Here is a 13,835-nt window from a genome sequence, read left to right on the forward strand (position 1 = left end):
AAAAAAAGGAATACTCTCGTGTGACACAGCTTAAAGCTTATTCAAATAAAACCCACTGAAGTTACTTGTAGTACAAAACAAATAAAAAAAAAGGTTGCTCTTTGATAAATATGGTCATTATACTGACCACATTTATGAAACAATGACGCAAAAGATCATTCATTCAGCTGATGCTGTGACAGCGCTGTTTCCACAAAGTTTTTACCATTTCGTTGTACATGTACAATGACAATAAAGGGCGATTCTATTCTATCTATTCAATGGACATTCTATTGCACCAGCTCCACTCTATACTACAGACGCAGCAGAGCACAGTCTCCCTCAGGCTGATCTATTCAGGACACAAAAAACGTGTCATTTTTACTGTTTATGAAAAATGTATAAAAAATTGTAAAACTTGTATGATGCTTAACAAGGAGGTGCAGCAGGTAGAGTTACAAACTAAAAGGTCAATGTTTGATCCCTGGGTCCTTCAGTCAGCTTGTTGAAGTATCCTACTGAACCCCAAACTGTCCCCTCATTGGAGTGTGAATGTGTGCAAGGCATGGAATAAAGTGGAGCATGAATGTGAGCACTCTATCTGAGTGCTCAGTTAGGTAAAAGTGTGATATAAGTACCAGAGGGAAACCCCTAACCTGGAGGGGTTTCCCTCCAGTCCATGAAAAATTAAATTTTTCATGGACTGGAGGGAAACCCCTAACCTCATCACTTGACTTAAACTTTTTGATAAAGATAGGGGTGAATCAGGTGACCCTCAACCATTCCTTAGTTATGCTGCTATAAGGTCAGACTGCTTATACCTTTGATACACTGAGCATTTCTTCTTCACTTTTCTTTCCCCAGGTGTTCATACACTACTGCATGCCATTGAATTGTGTCTTTTATCCCCCACAATCTGTGTTTTGTCCTGTCTCCCCGTACCCTCTTTGTCTTTTCTCTTTACCCTTACTCTGAGTTGGTTGCACCAGAAACTGAACTGGTTCTGCAGGAGTTTTCTTCCTGCTAAAAGTGTGTTTTTTCTTTCTCATTCTGGCCGAGTGCTTCCTCATCAGGGGTTATCTGATTGTTGCTGTTTCCTCTCTAACCTTACATTTAAAGCACCTTGAGGCAATTATTGTTGTAATTTGGAATTACACGAATAAAACTGATTTGAACTGTAATAGTTTTAATAATAGTTTTGTCAGTTATAATTTAGCCTATTTATAATAATTGACTTCTTAACGCCCACTTGTAGTACCATTCGGGGCCCACCAGGGGTCCGTGGCCCACATTTTGGGAGCAGTTCGGGAGGGGCGAGAGCTAATTGTAGACATTCAACATGGCAGCAATTTTGTCATATTTCTATGGACAAAGGTCAGTAATACAAACTAATCATTAAATAATATTTAAAGCCACGCAGGGCATAATAACACCTGTGTGTTCAGATGTCATGATGACGTCTGGCCGCAGGGGGAGCGCTTCTTCAGGACATAACGGTGTTTGTGCAACCCTGAAACCCTTCCCCGTGTGGTGTAGGAAAGGGCAGAGAAGCGGGTTCCCCTGGCGTCGTTAACCATGTCGGGTAGAAAGCCCAGGTCTGTGGCAAACCCCCTGGAGTCTGCGATCACCACACCGAGTGAGAGGATACTGAAGGAGTGCCACAATCTGTATGTGGACAGCGAAAACGGTAAACAGTCGATAATCTGGATTAAGGCTAAAGCAAAGTTAGGACCGCAAAGTAGAAACCAGCCCGCCCTGGCTGTGGTATTATGGTAACCGAGCTGTGCCACTGCTGAAGCCCCCGACTGAAGTTTATGTGGACTTAAAGGTGTAATGCTGCTTGTTTAGTGTGTGTGTCAGTCTGCAGCAGCTGCTAGTGTGTGTCAAACACGTGACGTTGAACATCTCAGAGGCTCCTCTGCAGCCTCGCTGGGCAGTGCCTCATCTGACTGTATGCATTGATGCAAAATCACATACACATAGATATATAGAGACTTCATTGATCCCAGAAAGAGGAACATAATTAAAGTGCCGCAGTCGCATAGTGACGGCCTTATACTGTAAGATATTACAGTTAAAAAAAATCAACAATTTAATAAGAAAGCCTCCTGTAGTGTGCTTTTTATTAATGGGAGATTATTATACCCTTCTGGGGTGCAAGCAGAGAAAAGCAGAGAGAATATCAACTTGTTTTCTAGAAGGTAAACATTTGGAAAGGTGTGGTGTCACGAATAATCCTGTAACTCATTTTAGTTACCTTGATCACCATGTGTCCTTTAAAAAAAAAAAACAACTTATTATAGTGTAATAGCTAAATAAAAACACAGGCTTGTATAATTTGTTATATGTCAACCTTTGCCCTCTCTTCCCCTTCCTTAAGAATAACTTGAGAGATAACAAATGAGAGATGCCTCTAGACCTTTGTATTGTATGTCAAAATCAAGTAGATATATTGGAATTACATTTCTAAAAGAAATTTTTGCTCCAAAGAGGAAAAAACCTTAGAATTTATGTTCATTCTTGGGAGTCTGATTTATAAAACAAACATACACATTGTGACCGCATAGGGTTAGGGTTCAGGTAACTTAGACTTCAGAGGTTTAACATAGTAGAATTTTACTTTAAGCATAACTGTCTTGGAGCTCATGCCAGGCAACAGGCATCAGTTTATTTTGCTTTTACTGTGATAATTGTCACTACTGAGAAGAGTTGTGAGGGAGGACAAGTGGTAGTCATTTCATCTGCCACTTTGTAAAATTTTCCTCTACCTACTCTTTAACCATGTACGATTAACTATGCATCTGTGCAGGCTTACTATTTACTCACAACTACATTATTTTATTTTAAAACCAGTCTAGAGCATCACAGTACAAAGGTACCACTATAGTCATTGCATGTCATGATTGTGTTGTGTGTGTTTTTCAGGCTTGGTAAAAATTGCCAGCAGCCTGGGAATCCGTCTTCTGCCTCCCAGAAAGAAGATCATCGTGATGATAATGGGTAACCACTCTGCAGGAAAGAGCTCCTTCATTAACTGGTATTACTGATACTTCTTATTGTTGTTGTGATCTAATAACGCTGCCTGACCATCACATGCTCTGCTCTATGTTTCAAAGAGAGACTGGTGTCGAGAACATCCTGTTCACACATGACTTTTTGAAAGCGCTTTGTGGTTTGAATGCAGCCCAGTTTTGCCCCAGGAAGTGTGGATTTACAAAAGAAAATGGGGGAAAAAACAGGTGTAATTTGTTATTTTGTATGTCAGTTAAATCTTTTGTCACCATCAAAGTTTTGTCCTCTTTTGAATAAATGCTGGGTAGGAAATATGTATGCTGTAAGATTAGTGACCTTTAGGCTACTCCCTTATTCGCGTCACCACATTGGGTGGATCTGCATATTTGAAATGCAGATCGAGGCATACAATGACACTGTAATACTGTCCCACATCCGTGCTAAAAGAAAGAGCATCAAATCACCATTAATAAATACCATATGTACTGAATCAAATATAAACAATGTGTGCAGACATAAGAAGGAGGGTCTTTTCTGAAACAAGCCTTCCTGGGATTTGTGTCTCCTCCTGTCCTTGAACTGGGGACCTTTCACAATCTGGGAAAAACTTCCTCTTCTCCCTTCTTCTTCTTAAGCTTCTTATTTTCCTCTTCTCCTCCTTTTCTTCCTTCTCCTCCTCCTGACCCTTCAGGGGTTGCCAAAGCAGATTATCTCCCTTCCCGACCCTATCCCTAGCATCCCCCTCTGTCACTCCAGCCTTCCCCACAACCATGTACATCTTCTGTGGTCTTCCTTGTTTCCTTTACAGACAGTTTAGAATAATCAGTAACCCAACATGCTTGTCTGTGGTCTGTGGGTGGAAGCCCCAGTACGCAAAGAGAACCCACCCAAGCCCCAGCTGGCCAATAGATTCAAACTCGGGACTTTTTATGTTGTGAAATGGCAGAGCTAACCACTGCACCACCGTGCCGCCCCTGATTCTAACTGATCTGACATATTTTAGAGAGAGGGGGCTTTCTGCTGACAAATTGGTTAAGGTGACATTTTTTTTCTATTGCAATATTTGTTAATTTGTTAAATCTTTCAAGATTCTTATATACTCATCTTCGCTAATGTTGAAGATGCTCTTAAGGTCATCACTTTGATTATTACTGCTTAGAGATTGCAAACTGGTTCGAGGAGTGTTTTTCTACCTGACATTTGTTCTCTAGTCTCTTGATGTCCAAATTCTGTAATATCCCACTGATCACACAACTACATCCTTTTAAACAAGCCACAAGCTATATTATTACAGATGGATGGGTTTGTGGGTAGGTAGGTAAATTATTCTAAACATTAAAACATGAAAGAATGAATTTAGTTTCTTGTGGATAAATCAAATTTACCAAGCAAAAATTCAAACAGTGCATTGTTTGAGCTTCTTAAAATGTTAGGATTTGTTTATTTTCCCTTTGATTGTAAACAGAATCATTTTGCAGCGTTTTTTCACATGTAGCTTTCCGCAAGAATTGAGGCGTTGTTGCTTTAGCTCTTTCTCACTTTTGATGGCGTTATTATCTTTCTAGGTATGTTGAAGAGCACATTCAGAAAACTGGGGTGGCCATCGAAACGCAGGGGTTTACCTTCATCACAAGTGGACGCAAAAGAGAATCTCTGACGGTAAGATCAGCGTGGACACGGCCGGCATGTGCAGCTGTGCCACGAAAAGATTTCCCAGCCAGAGCTTAAAAAGGAAAATTGTGACAGTTAACTCTTTTACTTCAGTGCAATCCTTTAATTTTGTTCTCAGTATTTGTTAAGAAGCTTGTTTTTATATTCAGCTATCACCTTTTAGTTTTGTACTCAAGGAGATGTTGCGATTGTTTGACTTCAGTAACATGAACTGAAGCTGCAGTCAGTCATAAAGGCTGATGAAGCAGGGTGTTTGATGTTGGCATTTATGTAAGGCACTCCCTCAGCCAGTGGTGATTTCTCATTCTATATGCTGCTCCACTGAGGGGCTTTGTTGTGTATGCACGCACACACACACACACACACACACACACACACACACACACACACACACACACACACACACACACACACACACACACACACACACACACAGAAACATCTTTGCAGCATGAGAACAGGCTTGGGAGACACCTGCCTCTCGGTCGTCTCTGATATCCCTTCCCTCTGCCTCTCTGTTCATATCCTGATGTGGTGAAGGGTAGGAGTATGAATAATACATTTGGAGTGTAGGACTGCAGAGTAGAAGGATTATCTCCAATGTGCAGGAAGAGCTAAGGCGTGCACACTGAGCCGCAGCACACCAGCTCGTGTAAAGCACCAAGATGAGAGAGGACTCTGTTGTAGAGGGGCGGGAAAAGACTGCAGGGGAAAAAAATGCAGGTTTGTCTCATCGGGTTGTTTCTAACACTGTCCTGTTAACTCTTTCGCAGGGGAATGCAACGCTGCATCTCTATCCTCACTTTCGACCGCTCCTGGAGTTCAAAGGTAAGACTTTACTTCTTCAACTCTTTACTATACTACATTTTCATGCTCTCTCAGTGAATGTGCAGATAGTTCCTTCTGTGAAACATTAGATTTGATATATATTCCACGTGCGGGTAAACAGTAAAAACTTGGGGCTTTGCATCTCTATGCCTTTGATCGTTATATTTCTATGCTCATTGATGATCATCACCAATCAGTCTCTACAATTCGCAAATTATTGGAATCGAGAGTTAAAACTGCAGGAGATGAATGTAATCACAAACTGCAAAAAGGTAGCTGTACCTTTGAGGTTTAAGATAAGGCTCTGCTGGTGGCTAATGAATATTTACCTCTGGATGCTGCTGATCAAAGTCGGTTTTAAAGACGCGTTGTGATCTGTAACATCACAAGAATGTCTGCCTGTTTAATGCTCGGTTACTCGTGGGCTGTTATTAATCCTTATCACAGGCTTCTGTGATTTAAGGTTGGGTTTAGGTCCTTCACCTTGATGACTCAATAGTGAGTCATAAACTTGATGATAAATCGGTCCGGACTCCTGTTTTCTTCTTCTCACACACGTGCGGCGCTCTGATATTGTTTTAAGACAGTTTTGCTCAGATCTGTGCGTCAGCAGCGCTCTGGATACGCCACCGGACGGCCGCTGTGAACGTGGTGATCGTCTACAGAGTCTGGGTGTTGCCTGCTGGCTGAGTGGGGGTGTGCAGCGGAGGGTGGGGGAGTGTGTTTGAGTGTTGACAGGCAGTGTGTAGAGAGTGGGGGTTCACTGGGTGCGGACCAGAGCGAACACTGTATGGCGTATGAGTCACACGCCCCATCGGCAGCAGTGCAGTTTAGTCAGAAGGAGCTGCTGAGAAATGTCACAGCTATTAGAGACGGCGCAGCCCAGACTCCAGCAGCAACAGCTTCGCTCCGCAGGCCCGAGCCTCGCAACAATCTGCTGCTGGAATACAAGCAGGATTTTTCTTTTCAATTAATTTCAACTTTATCGTCATCGTCGCCGCCGCCTGTGGAAACCAGCTGTATGAGACATTTGTTTACCTGTCACAGCAGCCGAGGATGACTCATCAGAAAAGCTCCATATATCCATACATGTGGGAGCAGCTGCTGGCTGCACACTTTGGTCTCCTTTGGGATGTGCTTCTTAATTTGGCTTCATACTTAGATCTTTATGTGTCTGTCTTATCAACCTGTTGTCATGGGTTTAGCCTGTATGCTTTGTGGGAACTGACTGCTTTTGCTGCACATTAAAAAATAATCATATCCGCTGGTTAATCAAGGTCTTTGGCTTCTCAGATTCCTGTAGAAGTATTTGCACCATGTCTGCTTTCACCTGTTCAGCTCAACAATTTCTTTTTTGGTCTTGGTCGATGCAGCGTTATTGCAGCCTTTGCCCTTTTCCTTGTGCACATGATCTCCTGCACGGTCCTCTCAGTTACAGTCAGTTCAGGAACTTAGCGCACATTGGCAAGTATAACTCTCATTTTCAGCTGGCAGAACTTTTTTCCTTTCCCGCACGGATCGATGTATCTGTCCCCGTTTGTGCCTGTTTATTTAGGATTATATGGAATAGCTGAAGTGCGGTCTTGCAGCGCTCTAAATTAAAGCTACTTTATGAAATCCGCACACACCTAAACACAAACATACATATTTTTAATGTTTCTTTTGCACAGCAGGGATATCTCGGTACTCAGAGACTTTTCTTAGGCGTGTGATAAGAGGCAGATCTATTGATATTGTGGCCATGCTGATGTGGGAGAAACATGAGGGAATGCTAATGTGCCAGAGGAGCAGTGGCTCTGCTCACTGCAGCACAAGGATGCGATTTGTGCTGGCTGTTGACACCTGCCTCTTTGCATGAAACGGCCTCAGTGTCATCCCAGGCCTCCCTGGTGTGTGTGTGTGTGTGAGTGTGGGTCGGCGTGGGAGGGGTTACTTTGTCACTAGTAGGGATGCATCTCAATAGTGATCCTGTTCTATTTAAGGGGAGGGGGGGTGTTCTTATGTGTGGTGGTTGTGGTGGATTATCGTAACCTCTCAGTGCGTTGCCTCACAGTCGTTCTTCACTGGCTAGCTTTATGTCCCACGCCCCACACTAAAGCTGCCAGTTGAAGAGCTGTTGTGTGTAACCATGACAACAAAGCTCTCCACAGAGGGCAGTGAGGAAACAGAGGCCTCGTTAATATTTTCATGATTAGAAAAACAGAAATAAAGTTTCATGTGCGAGGGTGCGGCTGCTGTATCATCGTCACAGGACGTGAACGTATCTTTTCACACGTGCACAGCTGTGTCTGTGAAGAATACGATCGTTTTGGAGTTAAATTATAGCTGCCGTCCCCAAAATGCAAAGCTCTTAGCATAAAAGTTGCCTTGAGATCTTGTTGCTGATCTCCCTCAGGCTTCCAAGTATTGACCGCACTGCGGCTTCCTGTAGCACACAATATTATAGCCATTAGAGGCGACATTTTCCTGCATGGACTGAACTCGTTACCTTAGTTACTGTGTCTTTATCTTTTTGCACATGCACGCCATCTCTGTTTTCCAGGTGTTACTGACTACCTATCTGCTGAGATCTCCACCTCCAAGCAGAAGAAATTCAGCCTGGTGACTTTCGTGGACACTCCGGGTTTGGTGGACGGGGACATGATCTACCCTTTTGATGTGAATAGTGCCATCACTTGGTTGGGTGTGTCCTTTAGCTTAAACTTGTCTCTTCAGTGGTGATCTGTCTTCTTCTTCTTCTTCTCCTTTGTGTCTACTGTACAGCTGATGTACAGCTGCAGGAATGTAATAAATGCTTTTTTTCTCTGAGCAGGAGAACAGGCAGACCTGATATTTGTGTTCTTTGACCCGATGGGCCAAGCGCTTTGCAAACGCACGCTCAACATTGTGGAGAAGCTGAGCCAAAAATGCGCAGACAAGCTGTTGTTCTACCTCAGCAAGGCAGATGAAGCTGGGAAGGAGACAGACAGACAGGTCAGTTTACCTGATTTGTATAATTTATTTTTGTTTCAAAGAAAGTTGAACCTGTGAGATGAACTTTTTTTTTTCTCATCAGAGAGTGATGATGCAGATAGTCCAAGAACTGTGCCGCCGTCCAGGTCTTAACAAATGTGGCTTTGAGATGCCAACAATATACATCCCGAACCCACAGAAGGTAAAATGATCTGTGTTGGTTACTTTAAACTGCTGTGTTTGTATAAAAATTACTTCTGGTTGTGCAAATATTATAAACCACGGCAGTGCAGTTATCGCTGCACCATCTTATGATCTACAACCACGAAGCGTGCGTGGTAGATTTGTGCATCCCTCAAGACCTCCGCTTCATTTCTGCTGAGCGAGTGCAGCTTCACTTTCTGCCAAGTCCACAAGGCTGTCAGTCAGAATGCCCTCAGGATTTGTCATGGAACTTTCCAGACCATCCTTTATTGAGATGTGCAGAGTGTTTTTCATGTTCAGTCCAAATCTGACGTGTTTACGAGCTGTTTGTCTCATGTAGCCGAGCAGGTGTGTGAACCAGATCGATGGCGTTTGTCAGACCATCGAGAAGACCATTAACCAGGCTGTTCAGAAGACACTGAATCAGCTGGAGAAAGATTCTGACCTTATTTGTTCCACTATCAGCAGCAGACTAGAGCAGGACAGGTATGACCTCTTGCAGCCTTGATAAAACATATTATGTGTACACTGAGCAGATAAGCATCACCAGATGCTATCAGTTGTGGAAAATGTATGATAGCACATTATTGTTATGGTTGTGTACACAGGGCTGATGTGGCTTGCAACAAAAGCATCCGTCTTCATTCATTCCTGTGCGGTGCTTTGGGTGTTTTCCTGCCTTTACTCTTCATCCTCAGTTTTATTGTGAGCACCTTATCCAAAGAGCAGCTGGAGGAGCTGTTGGGTGAAGGTGCAACTCGAACCATCACTATCTTCACAGTAAGTGCTCTGAATGAATATCAGTTTCATAATATTTCATTAATTACTTCATTAGTGACTTAACATAGTGTCCTGAGCTCTCTGACTGTCTATTACTGTGTGTCTGAAAGGGAATAGTGATGTATTTATGGGACTGGATACCTGAAGATGGGCAAGTAGTCTTTGTCATCATTTTTGGGGCTTTTTGCTACCTCCTGCTTTTCCTGGCAAAGTATTTTGCAGGGTAAGTGTGGCAAAATGCAATTTAACTCGTAGAGATTAATTAAACAGATCGATTTTGTTCATATTGACATGACAGCATCACACAGTTGCTGCAGATTCGTCAGCTGCACGTTAATGATGCAAATCTCCCGTTCCGCCACATCCCAAACAGATAGTGATCTGATCAGTAGTGATCATTTTCACACCCTGAATTGCAGCGTCAGTTTTTGGTTCTTAGCCAACAAGAATGGTACCTGGTGTGGTCTTCTGCTCCTGTAATGTTAAAAGCAGATGGGTTAGAGAGCATTTAGAGATGCTCTTTTGCTCACCTTGGTTGTAATGACTGGTCATTTGAGTCACTGTTACCTTCCTTTCTGGTCATTCTCGTCTGATTTATGACATCAACGAGGCGTATTCACCCACTGGATATTTCCTCCTTTTCTGACCATTCTCTGTAAACCTTAGATATAGTTTTGTGGGAAAATCCCAGTAGATTAGCAGTTTGAAATATTCAGACCAGCCTGACTGGCACCAACCACAGTTCATGTGTGTGTTCAATGTCACCCGATCAAGGAGTAAACTAAACAGGGACTGGTTCATTCAAATTTTCAATTTCTTTGTAGTTTTCTGCAAACGGTTTTTCTATTTTTCTGTCCTTTTGAATGCTCTTGATGGTTGAATAAGATCATTATAAGATCGCAAGGGCCTTATGTCGTATCAAGACATTAAAAAGACTCCTTTAACGCTTTAAAGAACTAGGCCTGAGAACCGGCCTGTATGATACGCTCAAACATATAAATCACATTTCTTCCCCCTTCTGATGCTTGGTTTGAACTTTTTCATTTTAATATCAACTTGACCTTGTCTACATGTCTAAATGCATTAAGTTCCTGCCATTTAATTGGCTGGTTAGTTTTGTGTAATGAGCAGTTGAACAGGTGTAGACTGTACATGCAATTACAAACACGAGTATTTTAATGCTGTCATGTTCTTCATTCTCAGCCGGAGGAATAAGACTCTGACGAAGAAGGAGAAGAGGACGATGACAGAGTACAATGATTACATCCAAGATATCGTCAAGACTAAGAAGGTTAGATGTACATTTTGTGTCCTTATGCTCTCTTAACTAAGTTGTTTTTTCATTTGGATTGTGCAAATCTAAAGGCCACAGTAATTAAGTATTTTATTGATTTGTTATTGGTATAAAGGAAATTACTGCCAACTGCTTCCCTTCATTTTATGGAGCTTTTTAGTGTTGATCGGGTTTTTTTTAAGTGAGCTGACTGCTAACTAAAAACTAGAATGCTTCATAAGGTAGTAAACTTTATGTCAGTGTTGTGTTTTCAGCTAGTTTAACTTCCCTCGCTCGGCCCAAAAAGAAAAGAAAATCAGTTCATGCGTGTTGTCAATTTATCAAACATCAGGATTGTGAATCTCACACAGGTAACTTTTTTTCCACAGAGTAAATTATATGAATGGTACCTCCAGCAGTGTGCAGCAGAATATGACCTCTGACCCTGGGTAAGCTGAAGACACTTTGCACCAGTACCTGTAAGCTCGCAGGTGTAAGCTCTAAATCAGCCGAGATCACTGCCAGCAATTATCATCTCAGCAGCTGATTTTAAAAGTGCCTTTATTACTAATTATTGGAGAAGCTATGATTGTAGTCGTTTAATGAAAGTCAGACTGTGACTGGATTTTTTTTTTTTTATAGTCTATGGGTAATTATTGCGAGAAAAATATGAAATGTTTACAAATTACAAATTTTGAACTTGGGGCTGCCTTTACCAGCAAACACATTTTCACAGTGTCCTCTATAAAGTTAGTTCTCATTGTTGTCATGTGATCGGTCTTTATATCGCACTACACTGTCCTGAGCACAGTGTTACCAGAATGTGTTTTAAGCAATAGCTACAATAACCAATGCTGTGATTAAAGCCTGGGCATTATAGTTGGACATCTGATAAAAACATGTTTATTGCGTTGAATCCTTCTCTTGCTTCCAAAGAGCCAATCACTTATTTTTATATATAAATCGTTGTCGTGTAATCATTGTTAGATGTTCCACAGACTTTCAGTACAGCACAGTACGGTGGCCTAGAGGTGCCACACACAGCAGCAAAAAGAAACATTTGACGGGAAAGTTGGTGACAACATTTCTTGTTTGTGACCGGATAAAATTCAAGTTCCTGGGAACAGGTTGACTCTATCATTATACGAGCATGTTTGCCCTACCCCCTGTAGAAACACAATATTCCCATTGTTCAAACCAACAGAGGATATTGTATATTTTGGCCTTGTGTCACCATTGTAATGATTTACATGATCCAGTCAAAAGGCTGGATTGGCCTTTTGTTCCCGCCTTACGTTCCTGTCCGCTCTCTACTCTTCTATCAAATAGAGGCTATAAAAATGCCACCTAGAAATCCTTGCTGAGGATCTGCTTTAGCTGCGAATGGTCCCATGGTGGGGATTGTAGCTCTCAGCATAACACAACCTCATCTCTTTGACCATATTTCTTTTAAGTGGGCCTCAGGGCTTTCAAGTAAGGTTTTTATATAAGAGTAGCATAGAAGCTGGAAATCTCTCCCGACTGTAGCTGGCGAACTTGATTTTGTCCAGTCACAATAAAAAATGTTGCCCCAACGCTTCTGAGAAAGGTGAGTTTTAATGTTTAAGTTTAAGTTTGTAATGTTTTTTGTTTGTTTGTTTGAAGTTTCATTTAGTTCTTGTTGTAGTTTTTGTTGTGTTTTGCACCTCAGGGACACCATAGTACAGTGCGCTGTCAGGTACCTCTTACTTGTGTTAATAAGCACTGAATCCTGCCGGTCCGTTATTGATAGATGTAACTAGTGACACCATATATTGCCTTCACCACACTGTTTGTAGATGTATTTATCAGTGTTGACAGATGTCAACATGTGAGGTGCTTTTTCTTAGAGATGCACTGATCCAATGCTCTACATTACCATTAGAGCTGCTTTTGAGGTTTTCTTTTTTTTAATTGCAGTGACTGATATAAATAAACCTCTAACATTAGTGAGCAGGTTAATCGGTCACATGAAGATGGTTATCAGCTCGATAAGTTAACTCACAATTTTTCTACATGGCTACGAATGTGTTTACATGAACTGCATCTGATCAATCTGTAACAGCAGATCTGTCCGTTTTATAGGCTGATTTTACAATGGGAGGTAAAACTATAATATTAGAACAATATGAAGCAGTCAAACACACACAACACTGGCTGAAAGCAGAGTGTGTGTACGTAATAGAAAGATTATATTATTAAAAGGCACTTTGTGAAGAATTTTGGTCAGTAAGACTGGAAAAGCACTACTACATTAATAAAGCCTGGCCGATTGAAAGCCAGAAAGGAAAGTTGGTATAAATGCTGACTGTGTAAGTCAACAGACATACTAGCATTACAGCTCTATCACGAATAAACAGCCACAGTAAATTGTGGATGAGATGCGTGTAAGGCAATTGTTGCCTTACTCTTTCAGCTGCAGAAAAAATATGAAAAACAGGTCAAATATAGATCTAACTTAGCTGCAAATGAGGTCCACATGCACAAATATGTGCCCTGTTTTAGCATCCTATATGAAGGAGTCTATATCTATATTCCTTATTGATGCTAATGACAGAAAAACTTACTCTTCCAGGAATGGTGATACTATTTTCTGCTCCAGAGCAGATTAGCTGTCTGGCATAAGTTTCTATGGTTATATATCCCAGAAAGATGTGAACTGCCTTTGTAATCCACAAAACCCAGGCCTAAACTTGAAGTTACCTGGCTAAGATGAAATCTTGCTTCATAATACATGATGCACTGAAAGAGTTGGTGGCAAAAGCACTGAGTTGACATTTCAGAATTTTTATCAGAATAGAGAAGTTGGATCGGTGCATCCTTACTTTTATCCAAGCCTCCAGGCTATTTGCAATATAGTTGTGGACACTCCCAGTTTGTTTGTTTTTTAATGTTAGATGGCTCACAATTCAGATTTTTTATATATATAGTTGTGAAACTTCATTTATAAATTCTGTGAAATGTTTGTGCTACTGCATGAAATCTAGACTCAAGTGATTTCATCTATATTTTTAATAACCATGAATCAAAGAATGAAATCTGTCAAGAAAAACATGCAAAAACTACGCTCTGTCACCTCTTTGGAAATCATTAAACATTTTTTTTAAACCTGTTACAC

At 41.4% G+C, this 13,835-nt stretch overlaps 1 protein-coding gene across 1 annotated transcript; it reads left to right on the top strand.

Moving 5' to 3' along the window:
• The first annotated feature begins 1,499 nt into the window (after window positions 1-1,499).
• Window positions 1,500-13,829, top strand: LOC146696949 (uncharacterized). The gene is made up of 12 exons (XM_085475334.1): window positions 1,500-1,666; window positions 2,905-3,016; window positions 4,557-4,650; window positions 5,436-5,490; window positions 8,033-8,173; window positions 8,303-8,463; window positions 8,546-8,644; window positions 8,987-9,132; window positions 9,255-9,426; window positions 9,537-9,649; window positions 10,630-10,717; window positions 11,089-13,829. Exons 1-12 carry the CDS (start codon window positions 1,555-1,557, stop codon window positions 11,140-11,142), a joined length of 1,347 nt encoding a protein of 448 aa, XP_085331460.1. The 5' UTR covers window positions 1,500-1,554; the 3' UTR covers window positions 11,143-13,829.
• Window positions 13,830-13,835: the final 6 nt, after the last annotated feature.

This window comes from Copadichromis virginalis, linkage group LG12, assembly GCF_057382275.1.
Source record: "Copadichromis virginalis isolate Kocher_CV1m ecotype Utaka linkage group LG12, C_Virginalis_male_GT1.1, whole genome shotgun sequence".
NCBI classification, from domain to species: Eukaryota; Metazoa; Chordata; class Actinopteri; order Cichliformes; family Cichlidae; genus Copadichromis; species Copadichromis virginalis.